Source organism: Phalacrocorax aristotelis, chromosome 10 (genome assembly GCF_949628215.1).
Source record: "Phalacrocorax aristotelis chromosome 10, bGulAri2.1, whole genome shotgun sequence".
In the NCBI taxonomy this organism is placed as follows: Eukaryota; Metazoa; Chordata; class Aves; order Suliformes; family Phalacrocoracidae; genus Phalacrocorax; species Phalacrocorax aristotelis.
The window spans coordinates 12578264-12593093 of NC_134285.1; the positions used below are offsets into that span (position 1 = coordinate 12578264).

Here is a 14830-nt window from a genome sequence, read left to right on the forward strand (position 1 = left end):
CAGTGGTAGCAGAGAAACAAGAAAACATTCTCTTCTTTCAATGTTATGTCTTACTTTTGGAGCCAGTCATTCACTGTATTTTTATATGGTATAAGCCAAATTATCTATGAATCAGTGTCTACCATTAATGGACTTGCTTGTACTAGCTCTGATGTGTTTTTTAAAAGCATTGTTGAGAAATCTGTAGAGGTTTAATCTTAGAAATGAGTATTTAAACTTGTCTTTGGCTCTATCAGCAAGTACGGTATCTCAGCAGTTTGACAACCAAACTCTGAAATAATTTAAAAATACATAAAGTAATTATATAATCTTCAAGTCAGAAAATTTTCAATCAGTCAGCTTCACAGAAAATGGAAATTGCTAACAAACTGATATGTAATGTATGAAAATGACTGCGGAAAGCACACAGCGTGAAAAAGCCAGCATTAAATAACAGTTACCATTTCCTGTAAGACCTCAGTTGAGAAATATTTCAGGGAATTTCATTGAAAACGAAACAGTAATGTTTTGAACAAGCTGGTTTGGACTGCCCTGGTGAGCCATTTGTCTGTGGTAATTCTTGCAAATGCTGGTCATATAATTGTCCCTGAGCTGAACCTTACCATTTATAGTGCCTGACCGAGGACCACCAAATCACACCTCCTGTTTCATTAATGAGATTTAACTTCTGTGTTTAGTGGGAAACTCACTATAGACTCTGAGTCTGAACAACTAGTAGGATAAGAAAAAAAGCTGTTTTGTCATTGAAAAGACTTAGCCAGTAGAAAAATACAGTGAAAACTGGAGTTCTGTGGAAGAAGATCGCTCCATCACATGAATGTGCCATCATTTGCAGTAGGGTCTCATTTCTATACAAAGCAAAGGAAGTGAGGCCCTGTCTCTGGGACACTCAATCTGGTTTGCATCAGACGTCCTGGGAGTCCCCATCTCTGAAGGACTCCACGGCGTTGCCTGGGAGGAGCTGTGTGAGCTGGGGAGTAAGGCAGCTTTCAGAGCTTCCCAAGAAAGGCAGTGTGCTGTGACCTCTCTCAGATAGCATGATATGCTGACCCTCTTTTGCCTTTTGATGGAGGACTGAAAAATGGCACTTTTTCCCTCAATTCTTGCCCAGTAGTTTGTTTTCCCAGGCCAGACTGTTGTAGGTAGGTGGAGGGGGAGAAATTCTGCAGCAGGATTTCCTGAAGTAGCAATTCTAAATTTAGCTGGATTGTGCACTGACTTTTCATACTGAAAATTTGTATTGCTATTGGAAATCCTGGTATCATGGTGCTTGGCCTCCCACAGATCCCACCAGTCAGTGCTGTATAGGCAGGAATGGAAAGGACAGGAGAACTGTATGGAAAATTTGAGAGAGATGTTACCACAGAATGATCTGTGGATTCAATATGAAAGTCAAAGTCAAAGCCGAGATTCACCTGCCCTCTTCCAAAAACAGAGCTGCCACAATAAACCTATGTATGCTGTCTGGTTTCACTGGATTTATAGATGCTTTGGACCACTAGAGCAAAGCCAAACATAGAAAATTAACTGACTTCACTTCAGCAGGAAGAGCTACCACATTGTCCTCTGTGCTGTTTATGCTGGCTTGCTTATCAAAAATATATCAGACGTTCAAAATAAAAAAAGACAAAATGTATAAAATATAGTAAAAAGCTTTCAGGATTTCTGAAACATCCTATGGATATGCTGCCTGATATACTAGCTTTACAGCTAGGTACTTAGGAATAAAAAGTTTCAGGTGTGTAGTGTATCTGTGGGTAAGTATAAAAGTGGTGATTTTTTTTCCCCCTTGTACAGGGTATTGGAGCACCGGTAAAAATTGATGGTTCAGGCTATGTTTTGATGGATAAAATGAACCTAGATTCACAGACATTGATCACTGTTGATGAAAGTAAATTACAAGGACTCCTTATACTAAAAGTCACTGATGTAAGTATCCTGCACACTGTTAGACTGCATATCTAAAGCACTGAGTGACATATTCTAAACTATCTTACTGGGAACAAATAGTCAAGCTTTAGTAATTAATGCCCAAATAAAAATAAAATTTTTGAAAATCTGGCACCTGTAATCTGCAGTAAAACAGTTGTATAGCATAATAGGATACAGGCTGTGGCACTTCCTGAATAATTTCCTTATTATGCTCTTTGGGTGTATATATTTTATTGTTCTATTTTGTACTATTTAATGTGCCTTATATTATGTAGTAAGTATGATAAGAAATGAAAACCACAAAGGCTGACCTCACTCCAGATATACACCTGGTACTCCAATATAACTTTTCATTCAACATGAAAGTATACAGCAATGCACAAGAAAATTATTCGATTTATATTGCAAAATAATAGGAAGCAATTACTTGAGACACTGCTGCTTGTTTCTTCAGTAAGACAACAACACAAGAAAGGCTGTGAATCTCTTGCTTTCCTGTTGACAATTACAAGTTTGGCTTCTCTTGTCATCAGTGCAGCAGAGTACACACAGAGAGAAGTATCTTCTTCCTTTTGATCATTCACTTTCTTGCCATATCTGGTAATTTCTGTGTATTTCTGTCCTGTAGAGAAACAGATAGCTAGTGGGAATTATTTTTCATCAGAGAGAAACATTTACACCTTTTTCCTTCTTAGCTGAAATGCATTTTTTATCCTATCTGTTAGGCTTGATATTTTTTTTCTTTTTCCCAGTGAAACTTCCCTAAGTTCAATGCAATTACATCTAATTGGTATTAAATGTATGACATATTTAACGAGGACAGACAGATTTGCTAAATTTCTGTTCTGAGCTGTGTATTGCAGCAAGCTTTGGGTTCTACACATGCTTTGCTATATATGCCGTGAAATATTAACAGGGAAGACAAGAGTTGGATGTGGTGCTAACCCATAACATTCAAGGAGCTGCTGACATTGGCATTCCTATAAGGATGTTAGTTGATGTGATATCAGAAAAAACCAGTGACTTCTATAAAAGACTTATTCACTTCTGTGTGAACAGCAAGCATGTAAGTGTCTCCACCATATTAGTCAGATGTGAAATAGAAGTTAAAGTGAGAGAATTGATTTGGTAAATATTGTTTTTCCATTTGAAATAGCTGTGCATGAGGCCCTTATAGAAATATTCTGCAGGGGCTGGTCTGGTTTTAAAGGCCTTAAATGAAGGCAGTATCTTTCAGCCATTCCTTCTGCGCAATCTCTTCTAGCAACAAAGTTGACATCAGCAATGATCCCTGACTCCCATTTGCAAATTGTATCAAACCTTTCTTATCAAGTGTCTTCACTTGGTGTAGCATATTCCCTACTACAATAGAAAGTTGTGACTTATAAAAAATTAGACATTTCTTCACCACATATTTTTCATAGTTTTCATAATTTTACTTTAACGTGTAATTAGTACAATAATTACAATTAATCAGAGCTGTCACAATATCAGGGATGTGCCACAGTTAACTTTTGTCCTCTTTTATTTGGACTGAACAGATTACAGAAGAACTGAGCTTTGTCCAGAAGCTGGATGTTTTGTCTCTTCACTACAAATTTACCCATAACATAGAGGCACTGAAGACTTTGCAAATAGAAGACAGGATTGAGTTGCAGGTAAGTTATCAGGCAATGCAAGGGGAGACATGAATCCAGCCTGGAATCATGCTGTGATGGAAGCAGTAGCTGTAGAAGTCCAATGGCAAAGGTCAGAGGGTGTAGATGTGTATTTGTGCATTTGCTGTTTAGGTGAAATTTTTGTTAAGGTGGGTATAATTTTACTCATTCAGTTGTTAACTTTGGCATCTTTATAATCTCTTTATTCTGCTAAGCTATCTTTCATAAGATCATAGCACAGAATTAAAAGTTGCTTCATAATACTTAAAAGCCAGGAGAAAAAGAATATTGCTACAAAATATAGAACGAGTGGAGCAAAGTACAACCATAAAGAATCTACCTAATATTGCAGGTACAAGCGGGAAAGATTGTTCTCAATGTTTTAAAATACAATCTAACTGTCAACGAAATATCATTCTGAAATAAGGTGTCTGTGTTGTCACACCACCTCAGCTTTCATTCTCATTTATAATTATTTCTAGACCCACTGCTCTTCTTTACCTATACTCTACTTAAGTAGGGCCTTCCATACCTTTAATTCAGTTGCCAGAGAGAGCAGCAGTGTGTCTGTCCTTTGATATGTAAATTGAAGCATGGTGGAGTATTAATCATGAAAGTGTATTGCAGGATGTGCAAACTGTACATTTTTTTATGCAAAATGAATGGTCTGGGACATTAGGAGTCTGTACCTGTGCATACAAGGACTATCTTGGAAAGAGCTGGGATAAGATGAGGCAGAGAAGAGGTAAAACAAAATGGTGGTAAGATGAAATGTCACTCTGTAATAGACAGGTAACAAATCAGTCACTTTCTTGCCACGCAGATTGTAGTCCTGAGTTCTGTAACCCATCAGAAGTGAAAGGAAGTTGGGAAACGTGTTGTTTGTCTAGGTGGAGCGTGAAGATGGAAAAGCACATGGCTGCTTATGTTCCTGATGGAATAAGATTTTCCTGGATTTGGATATTGTTCCAATATACATGGGTCATGCTGCCTGCTTCTGTTTTAAAGATGTCTGTATTTCTTTGTCTCCCTCCTCCCTCTCCTTCGGGCTCTTTTTCTCTATGTTTTTTTCTGGTGGGTTTGTTGGTTTTTTCTCCCCCTAAAATTCAGGGTGGAGGGGAATCCAGATGCTCACTTTGTGTGTGAGGGGAGTCCAGAAGCTCCGTTTATTCTCAAGGGGTTGGGAGACTACCTTGCTGGACTAGAACTTTTTGTAGGAGTAAGAGGTTGGAGGTTGGCTCCCAATGTGTGAACAGCCCGAGCCACAGCTGAGCTTGCAGCATGCACTGCACAAGGAGGGCAGTGCATGTTAGCTTGTATGCCTAGTCTGTCTGAACTTGGATAGGGTTAAATCTTGGCCATACTGGAGGACACATTTTAAAATGTTGAATTGAAAAATAAAGGAACATCTGCAACTATGCTCCATTATAAAACCATACAAGATTAATTTTTTGATGCATTCTTGAGATGATACTGCCTGAACTGAAGAACCTTGACTAACAGGACCTTTTACAAAGCTGCCTTATCACAATTTGCCTTTGTTGCACACAGGTTATCTTGAACCTGAAAGTGATCAAGAGCTTTAGTATGAAAGTGCATTATGGTGCTCACCTAACAGTTCTCGAAGGGCAAATCCAGGACTTTGAAACAACTACCAACATAACTGGGAATTTCCACCATACGTGGCCATGGCTGCTAGAAGCCAGAGTCCCATCATCTTTGCAGGTAGTTTATTTATTTTTTTTTCTTCCTTTAAAATTATTGTCCTTTGTTATAATGTAATAGGCCATGGCTTGAACGAAAACTGCTGTTTTGTAAGGTACAAGATGGAAGCTGAGATCTTCTGATATTTAAAAATTATGCATGGTTAAAACATGAACTACTGAAATAGAAACTTTCTTTTTGACTGCTTTCTGGACCAGATTATTCCGTTCTGATCAGTGTTAGTATGGTGTGTATTGTTGACATTGTAATTCTACAGAACAGTTTCAGCATAGAATCATAGCATCGTTAAGGTTGGAAAAGACCCTTAAGATCATAGAGTCCAACCGCTAACCTATCACTGCCGAGTCCACCACTAAACCATATCCTCAAGCACCACGTCTACCCTTCTTTTAAATACCTCCACAAATGGAGACTCCACCACCTCCCTGGGCAGCCTATTCCAATGCCTGACAATCCTTTTAGTGAAGAAGTTTTTCTAATGTCCAACCTAAACTTCCCCTGGCACAGCTTGAGGCCGTTTCCTCTCATCCTATCGCTTGTTACTAGGGAGAAGAGACCAACCCCCACCTCGCTACAACTTCCTTTCAGGTAGTTGTAGAGAGCGATAAGGTCTCCCCTCAGCCCCCTCTTCTCCAGCCTAAACAAGCCCAGCTCCCTCAGCCGCTCCTCATCCAACTTGTTCTCTAGACTCTTCACTAGCTTCATTGCCCTTCTCTGGACACGCTCCAGCACCTCAATGTCCTTCCTGCAGTGAGGGGCCCAAAACTGAACACAGTACTCAAGGTGCGGCCTCACCAGTGCCGAGTACAGGGGCACGATCACCTCCCTGCTCCTGCTGGCCGCACTATTCCTCATACAAGTCAGGATGCTGTTGGCTTCTTGGCCACCTGGGCACACTGCTGGCTCATGTTCAGCTGGTTGTCAACCAACACCCCCAGGTCCTTCTCCACCAGGCAGCCCTCCAGCCACTCATCCCCTAGCCTGTAGCGTTGCATGGGGTTGTTGTGACCCAAGTGCAGGACCCAGTACACTTGGCCTTGTTGAATCTCATACCGTTGGCTCCGGCCCAACGATCCAGCCTGTCCAGGTCCCTCTGTAGGGCCTTCCTGCCCTCCAGCAGATCAACACTTCCACCCAGCTTGGTGTCATCTGCAAACTTACTGAGGGTGCATTCAATCCCCTCATCCAGATCATCAGTGAAGACATTGAACAAGACCGGCCCCAACACTGAGCCCTGGGGAACACCGCTCGTGACCGGCCGCCAACCGGATTTGACTCCATTCACCACAACTCTCTGGGCTCGGCCGTCCAGCGAGTTTTTAACCCAGCGCAGAGTGCACTTGTCCAAGCCGTGAGCAGCCACCTTCTCCAGGAGAATGCTGTGGGAGACACTATCAAAGGCCTTACTAAAGTCTAAGTAGACAATGTTCACAGCCTTCCCCTCATCCACTAAGTGGGTCACCTTATCATAGAAGGACACCAGGCTAGTGAGGCAGGACCTCCCTTTCATAAACCCATGCTGGCTGAGCCCGATCCCCTGGTGTCCCACATATGCTGTGTAATGGCACAAGATGATCTGCTCCATGACCTTTCCCGGCATCGAGGTCAGGCTGACAGGCCTGTAGTTCCCCGGATCCTCCTTCTGACCCTTCTTGTAGAGGGGCGTCACATTCGCTAGTTTCCAGTCATCTGGGAGCTCCCTGGTTGACCAGGACTGCTGATAAATGATGGAGAGTGGCTTGGCAAGCTCCTCTGCCCGCTCCCTCAGTATCCTTGGGTGGATCCCATCTGGCCACATGGACTTGTGAACATCCAGGTGAAGGAGCAGGTCAGTGACTGCCACCTCTTCAACAACTGGGACTTCATTCTACATACTATCTCCATCTCCCAGCACAGGGGCCTGACAACCCCGAGGATGACCAGTCTGACTATGAAAGACTGAGGCAAAGAAAACATTAAGTATGTCAGCCTTCTCTTCTTTCATGACAAAGTTACCTTCCTCATCCAACAAAGGAAGGAGGTTCTCCCTGGCCCTCCTTTTGTCACTATTATATTTATAAAAACATTTTTTGTTATCTTTAACGGCAGCGGCCAGTTTAAGTTCTAGCTGGGCCTTCACCTTTGTAATCTTTTCCCTGCATAACCTCACAACATCCTTGTAGTCCTCCTGAGTCACCTGCCCCTTCTTCCAAAGGCAGTAAGCTCTCTTTTTTTTCTTGAGTTCCAGCCAAAGCTCCCTATTCAGCCAAGCTGGTCTTCTCCCCTGCCTGACAGACTTACGGCACAAGGGGACGGCCTGCTCCTGCGCCTTTGAGTCTTCCTTCTTTAATAACATCCAGCCTTCCTGGACTCCTTTCACCTTCAGGACTGCCTCCCAAGGGACTCTGCTAACCAGACTCCTTAACAAACCAAAGTCTGCCCTTCTGAAGTTCAGGGTAGTAGTTTTGCTGACCCCTTCCTTACTTCTCCAAGAACTGAAAACTCTATCATGTCATGTTCGCTGAGCCCAAGACAGCCTCCGACCACCACATCACCCACCAGCCCTTCTCTGTTCGCAAACAGCAGGTCCAGTGGGGCACCTGCCCTGGTTGGCTCGCTTACCAGCTGCGTCAGGAAGTTATCTCCCACAGACTCCAGGAACCTCCGAGACTGCTTTCTCTCTGCTGTGTTGTATTTCCAGCAGATATCTGGTAAGTTGAAGTCTCCCACGAGAACAAGGGCTAGAGATTGTGAGACTTCAGCCAACCGCTTGTAGAGTACTTCGTCTGTCTTCTCATCCTGGTTGGGTGGTCTATAACAGACTCCCACCAGGATATCTGCCTTATTAGCCTTCCCCCTGATTCTTACCCATAAGCACTCAACCTTATCATTACCGTTGTTGAGTTCTAGACAGTCAAAACAGTCTCTAACATACGAGGCTATCCCTCCACATCTCCTTCCTTGCCTGTCCCTTCTAAAGAGCTTGTAGCCATCCATTGCAGCACTACAGTTGTGTGAGTCATCCCACCATGTTTCTGTGATGGCGACCACATCACCATTTTCCTGGCATGCAATGGCTTCCAGCTCCTCCTGTTTATTGCCCATGCTGCATGCATTGGTGTAAATGCACTTCAGTTGAGCTATTGATCTCTTTTCCAACACAGGCATGCCACCCCTAGTCTCATCCCTAGCAAGCCTGGTTTTATCCCCTTCCCCCTTCGCATCTAGTTTAAAGTTCTCTCAATGAGGCCTGCTAACTCCTGAGCCAGCATGTTGCATTGGGATTGGAATATTGCTCCTATGTTTTTTAATGGGAATTTTATACTTAACGAAGGACTTCTTTAAGTGCTATTTTCAGGGAAGTATTGGAGTACCTACTATCCGGTAAACATTGGCATTGTGCATGGGTCAAGGATCCTTTATATAAAGGGAGTCATGTTTTTGTGGGATAAAAGAGAACCTGATGAGAATTTGACATAAATCAATGAGACTGGTGTGGTTTGAAATTCATCCAATTGAATGGACTTCATACTGGAAAGTTATAGATGATTAATGAAAGGCTAAGATCTTTTTTGCTAATGGATAGATTTTTGATGTAAGTATAGACCAGAGAGAACTTTCTTTCACTTCCATCTTTCTTCTGTTTTAAAATTAAATAGCATTTAAATGTTGTTTCAAGAACTTATATCTACATGTCATTTTTTAGATAGGTGTGGTTTTTCAAGGGAGAAACACTACTCAAGAAAGATACGTGCACATTGCAGCTGGAGAAACATCAATCACGTACATAATAAACTCCTATTATGTTGGCCACCAAGTGGATATCTTTTGCCAAAGTGTACATAGTAGCGAGGCACTAGAGGCATCTGGCTACCCTAAGGCAATCAACTTGATTCTCAGTTTACAGAAATCAGGTAAGTACCTGTCATTCCTTGCAGCTTTCTTGTTATATAATAGCTCTTTTGAGGGTGTTTCAACTATTCCTCCACCAGCTACAAACTGACTAAGATTTGCTGGTGGTACCTAAAAAGGGGCTTTTTCTTGTATGTAAGTAAAATGGTCATTCTTAAACTGCCTCTGTTATTAGCTACATTACATCTGTTTTTTTAATTCCAGGAACTATCTCATCTGGTACAACCAGTGATCCCCAAGATAATTGGCTGCATAAAATAAGAAACTGTCTTTTCCAATATCACACAAAGAACCTTATCACAGTGCACAAAAAAATATTAACTCCAGTGTAGTTTAAAGTGGGTTTTGAAAATAATTATAAATGGTTTTTGTTGTTTGATCTGTGGAGGGGAGACAGACCCATCCTGAATAAGCCAGTCTGTCTTCAAAACTTGCCCTGATGTAAATCCTGCCTGTGTATCTCTCAACTGATGATTTACATTGTGGTCACATACCTTCAATGCCTATATGTGTGTATATTTGTGTTGAAAAAAAAACTCCAACAACTGTGAGAGCACCAAAAAGTAGGAATTATTGAGGTTAGCAGGCACTGAATCACTGCTAATGTTAGTGCACCTTCCCATTCTGAAAAATGCAGCAGACAACACGTGGTTTTCAGGTCAGCTGCCAGAGTGGTCACAGTATGATTGCATACATGTCTGTGACTTAGTTTTCTCTATAAAGAATTTTGGGGTTTCACATCTCACATCTAATTTTTATCTTTTATCATTCTGTATTTTCTTTTGCAAATACAAAAAGCTGGTAGGAAAATGGGGGAAAGGTCTTTAAGTTGTGTTGTTTGAGCAGTGTTGGTCTGCTGTAGCTGGAACCAAGGGAGTCACGAGAGGTCAAAACAGCTCAGGGCTCTTTAGAAAAAGTGGCTACTGTCTGCCAAGTGGTACAGTTGGCTGTATAAGCTAGTCAGCTCTAGCTGCAGAACTTTCCCAACAACATTACTGCTGGGAACTGACTTGTCACTTAACACTTGTATGTGGGTACACAAGCTCTGTTAAGTCAAGACTTTGTATGTTCGAGGACATCCATAAAACTCTGCACTCCTCCAGCTGAAGCTCTTATCATCCTGAATGGACGACTTCATCATGATGAGTGTCTTAACCCCAAAGCTGGCTGGATTGATTTTATGCAGGCAATACTGAATTTCCTTGAAAATGGGCCCCTCAAAATGGCACTATTTTGTCCTTGCTGTTTAGAAAACAAAGCCAAGACTATCGGTGAAATCCAATATGATGATAAAGATATAACTGTGACTATGGATGTTGACACAGACTTTCAGCTCTATGGTATATTTGAAATAATGGCTGAGGTGAAGCATTCAATATCATTTCTCCATCATCTGGGGCTTCCCTGCTTTCTTAAGGTAATACACCATAGATCTTTTGTTGTGCTTTGATTAAAGCTGTCATCTGAGTTACACTAGGATGAATCCAGAGCATTTCCAGTGGCCTCAGTGAAATTAGTCCAGGTTACAAGTGTGGATGAGAGGTGACTTGTTTATCTGAATCCTTGTTTATCTGAATCCAGATAAATCCAGTTTATCTGAATCCTTGTTTAACTTTAGTACAGAGCTAACTGCCTGTTTCCAAGGAAACGCAGCAGGTATCTGAAATCCCTGATTTCAGGATTAATAATTTCAAGAAGGCACTCACTTACTGTCACTTCCTAACTGCTATGGCCTACTAACATAGAAAGGACTTTTGGTAGAAAACAGCTGTCCTTCGTACCTAAAGAATTCCTTGGCTTGGTTAAACTATTTGTAGTGTAAGTACCTAAAACATTTCAGTGTTGAATAAACAGAAATAGATTTGTATTCCAAACTACCTGATAGGCTCAACAAAGGCTGTATCTGTTCACCCCTTGGGATAAAGATGTATTGGTAGAAATGTCTCCTTCCCTTTTGGAAGGTAGTACACAGAACAGCACACCCAAGTCATTCACCACCTTCTCTTCAAATAAGAGGATATGTAGCTAGGATGCAAGATCAAAGGCAGACTTTTATGAAAATAAACTTCAGCTCAATATTAAACCTGCATATTAAGTGTCAGTCTTTCAAGTGAATATTTAATGCCAACATTTTATTATAAGGTATTAGATATATCCCCTGCTTCTTCCCCCTTATTCTTTAGTGAAATGTCTTTTATCCTTTGAATGTTTGAGTGAAAAAAAAAAGAACAGAGATGCTAACTCTTTAGATGCCTTATTAATGTACAAGTGTAATCATGGGATTTCAGAAATGACTGTTCCCACAGACTTTGGCAAACACATGTTGGTATTTAAGTGTGGGAGATAGTCCTCATCTGCCCCAGAGGGATTCTTGAGCAGTTTCAGGATAAAGCTGTAGAGGAGCCAGCAGCTGCAGGAGGAAGAAAATACCCTGGAGTAAAAGATTTGTGGAGCTCCATCTGTTTCATCAAAAAAAGAAGAAAAGGCAGCTTCTATACAGTATATGAAAAAGAAGAGTGGAGGAGACATAAACAAGAACCAGGGGCTCTAGCCTTGAACCAGATAAGGGTACATTGAAAGTAAGGCTAATATTTGTCAATAACACACATGAGTAGCTATGGAAACATATTTACAGAAAAAAAGAACATCTCTTGATGCTTTTGGTTTAAGTCTAGAAAGCATCTGGAAGGCCTGTCTGGAAGATAAACTTCAGTCAAGATGATGGTTTTCAGTCAGTCAAGAGATTATGCTCAGTTTAAGTGAAATGCTGGGTAGAAACTCTGGGGTGTGATTTGTTTATTTTTTTCTCCCCATAGATAACAATTCAAGAAGTCCTGACTGAAAATGAAATGGAAGGAGCTCTGAGGCTGACCTATGAACAAAACACAAGTTTCTCCTTTACCTTCAGGAGGAAAAAAGACCAGCAAAGGTAGAAGGGTCATTCTGAGCTTTGTAAAAATGTCATTAGGCCACAGTGATTCCATGGACAAAGTTATTGTCTTAGTCACCAAAGCACTGGTGAAATGGATAATAAATCCTTGGTAAAGTGCATAGTCACACCAAACAGTCTGTATGCCTCAGGAAGTTTATGAAGGGCTGCAGATTGATTCCCCTCCTCGCAGTTTGGGGCATGCTTGTCTCTTTGCCCCCACAGCACTGAAGTAGCAGACAGTTAAATAATCCAGAAAACTCTAGGTCTGAGCCAGAAAAATACTTCAAAATATACCTTAACTTGTAATAACTTTAAATCTTATTAAATTTTTTTGGCACAGTTGAACCTTGTAAAATTATGGAGACCCAGTTGTCTAAGTTGGTATCAGTATGGCTGTATCTGCTGTGCTAACTTCTTTATTTTTTTTTTTCTGTCTTCTAAAGAGTTTTGAAGTTCTTTAAAGAAATGAAGATGAATAGAATAATTTTTACTTCACAAAAGTCTGATAATCAGTCTCTAAATAGAAATATTTAGTATAGTGTATAAAAAAACCTGTAGGCTTTTGAGGATGTTTAAGAGGTGTAATATTTTTGGCCTTGGGGTATTTCAGATATTTCTTAGGTTTCTGGCAAAAGACCTTTGCACTTAAAAGTCTTGTAAGTTCTGTTAAGCTCTCTAATAATTGTAAATTCTAAATGTGGAAACCATGACAATGCTTGCAAAGTCAGATTCCAAAATATCTACCTCATTTTTTAAAAGCTGATGCATTTACTACAGCTAGTAAATTATTAGCCAAAGAAATTTCTGATCTAACAGGCCACATTACGTCCCTGGGATGCATACACAGATTTTTCACTGAGGTCAGAGATGGCACTACTGTTTGGTCTCCTTTACCTTTGTATGAATGCATCAAAAAATATGAAGTAGGTAAGCGTTCAGTGGAAGGTACTGTAATTTGTAACTCTAAGAGTTGTGGCAGAGTCAGAGATTACTCACTCAGATGAACTTGTGCTGTTAGTGAGAGTGGGCTTTCTGAAATACTGTTTAACAAAAGTACGTTTCTTCCCTTTAGTGAAGAGTTGAATATAAAAGTACTCCAGACTCATCCCTTCTTTCTCCAGTACTTCCCCAGCGCATCAGAACTATCTTCTAAGGTAACTATCTGCAAGTTATCTGTCACATACAGCACTACAGATTAGACTTGTCTAATATTTTAGGAGTAAAACTGCATTATTTCTAGTACTAGGATATCTGACCTTTTTGTTGTTGTTGATGATGTTCCTGTTGTCAAAGATGCTAAGAATCCCAACTTACTTGAAAGGATTTATTCCATTTGTCTCTGCTTCTACGTACCTGCATTAATTATGACTTCTAGTAGATTCCTCTCAGGAACTTTTTTAGTTATTCTGGCTACTAAGAAAAGTGAGACTAGGCAGAAAGCAGTTTTGGTAAGTGGCTGTTTGCAGAGCAGAAATACGCAACAGCAAGGATCGGCAAGGAAGATGAATAGGGTCAGTCAAATGCAGCACAGTTAGAATCAAAGAATCATTAAGGTTGGAAAAGACCTCTCGGATCATCAAGTGCAACCACCAACCCAACACTACCATGTCTCCTAAACCATGCCCTGAAGCGCCGCGTCTACACGTCTTCTAAATACCTCCAGGGATGGTGACTCCACCACCTCTCTGGACAGCCTGTTCCAATGCCTGACCACTCTTCCAGTGAAGAAAGTTTTCCTAATATCCAATCTAAACCTCCCCAATGCAGCTTGTAGCCATTTCCTCTCATCCTATTGTGAGCAACTTGGGAGAAGAAACCAACACTCACCTCGCTACAACCTCCTTTCAGGTAGTTGTAGAGAGCAACAAGGTCTCCCCTCAGCCTCCTCCTGTCCAGACTAAACACCCCCAGTTCCCTCAACCTCTCCTCATAAGACCTGCTCTCCAGACCTGTCACCAGCTTCATTGCCCTTCTCTGGACACACTCCAGCAACTCAATATCCCTCTTGTAGTGAGGGGCCCAATAGTGAACACAATATTACTCCTGATCACATAAAAACTAATTTCTTATGCATGTTATTCAGTTTATGCTATTTTGTAGCTGTACCTCCTAGAATGTGAACATAAGAGAAAATGACAAATCAGATCTCTCTTAGATACCGAGGACCATAATATAACATACTGTGCAAAGACTGCAAGCACAATATTGAAGCTTATTTTCTCTTTCTCTCCCTCCCTCCTTTATTTTTTTTTTTTAATTAAATCCGAACTTGAAAAGGTAAACTATGACATGAGTGAAGCAAAAGGCAACCTCTACCTCAGGATGGAAAAAAGGGATTTCAATGTTACAGCTAAGCTAACTTTCACTGGAAGCAGCTGCACTAATGTCATTGAAATAATACAGACAACGTCCCAGGTTGGTATCATCAGCTCACATGGCAAAAGGCAAGCTGTGACTGGCCCTGTTTATAGAGAATGGCATTCAGGATGCTGGCTGCCAAACAGGGAAGGTCAAATACGGCTCCAGCTGCTATGAAGTGTTTTCCCCTTGATTTCTCCAGTAGCATGACTGTAGATTAGTTGGGTGACCAATGATGTGAACTGTTGTTTGATTTTATATTTGTTTGCTCCTATAGATGATGCACATATATAGGATATATAGGAAATCAGAAAAATAATATATTACAAACTGA

General features: G+C 40.9%; 1 protein-coding gene across 1 annotated transcript in view; it reads left to right on the forward strand.

The window, feature by feature from the left end:
* Positions 1-14830, forward strand: part of LOC142062933 (uncharacterized) — a 110442-nt gene that overhangs the window by 70210 nt on the left and 25402 nt on the right. Inside the window, exons 46-53 of the mRNA XM_075106199.1 lie at positions 1798-1929; positions 3474-3590; positions 5094-5315; positions 9001-9208; positions 10457-10623; positions 12023-12135; positions 13211-13292; positions 14416-14553. Of these exons, the coding sequence (XP_074962300.1) occupies positions 1798-1929; positions 3474-3590; positions 5094-5315; positions 9001-9208; positions 10457-10623; positions 12023-12135; positions 13211-13292; positions 14416-14553 (1179 nt within the window). The remainder of the gene's footprint in view (positions 1-1797; positions 1930-3473; positions 3591-5093; positions 5316-9000; positions 9209-10456; positions 10624-12022; positions 12136-13210; positions 13293-14415; positions 14554-14830) is intronic.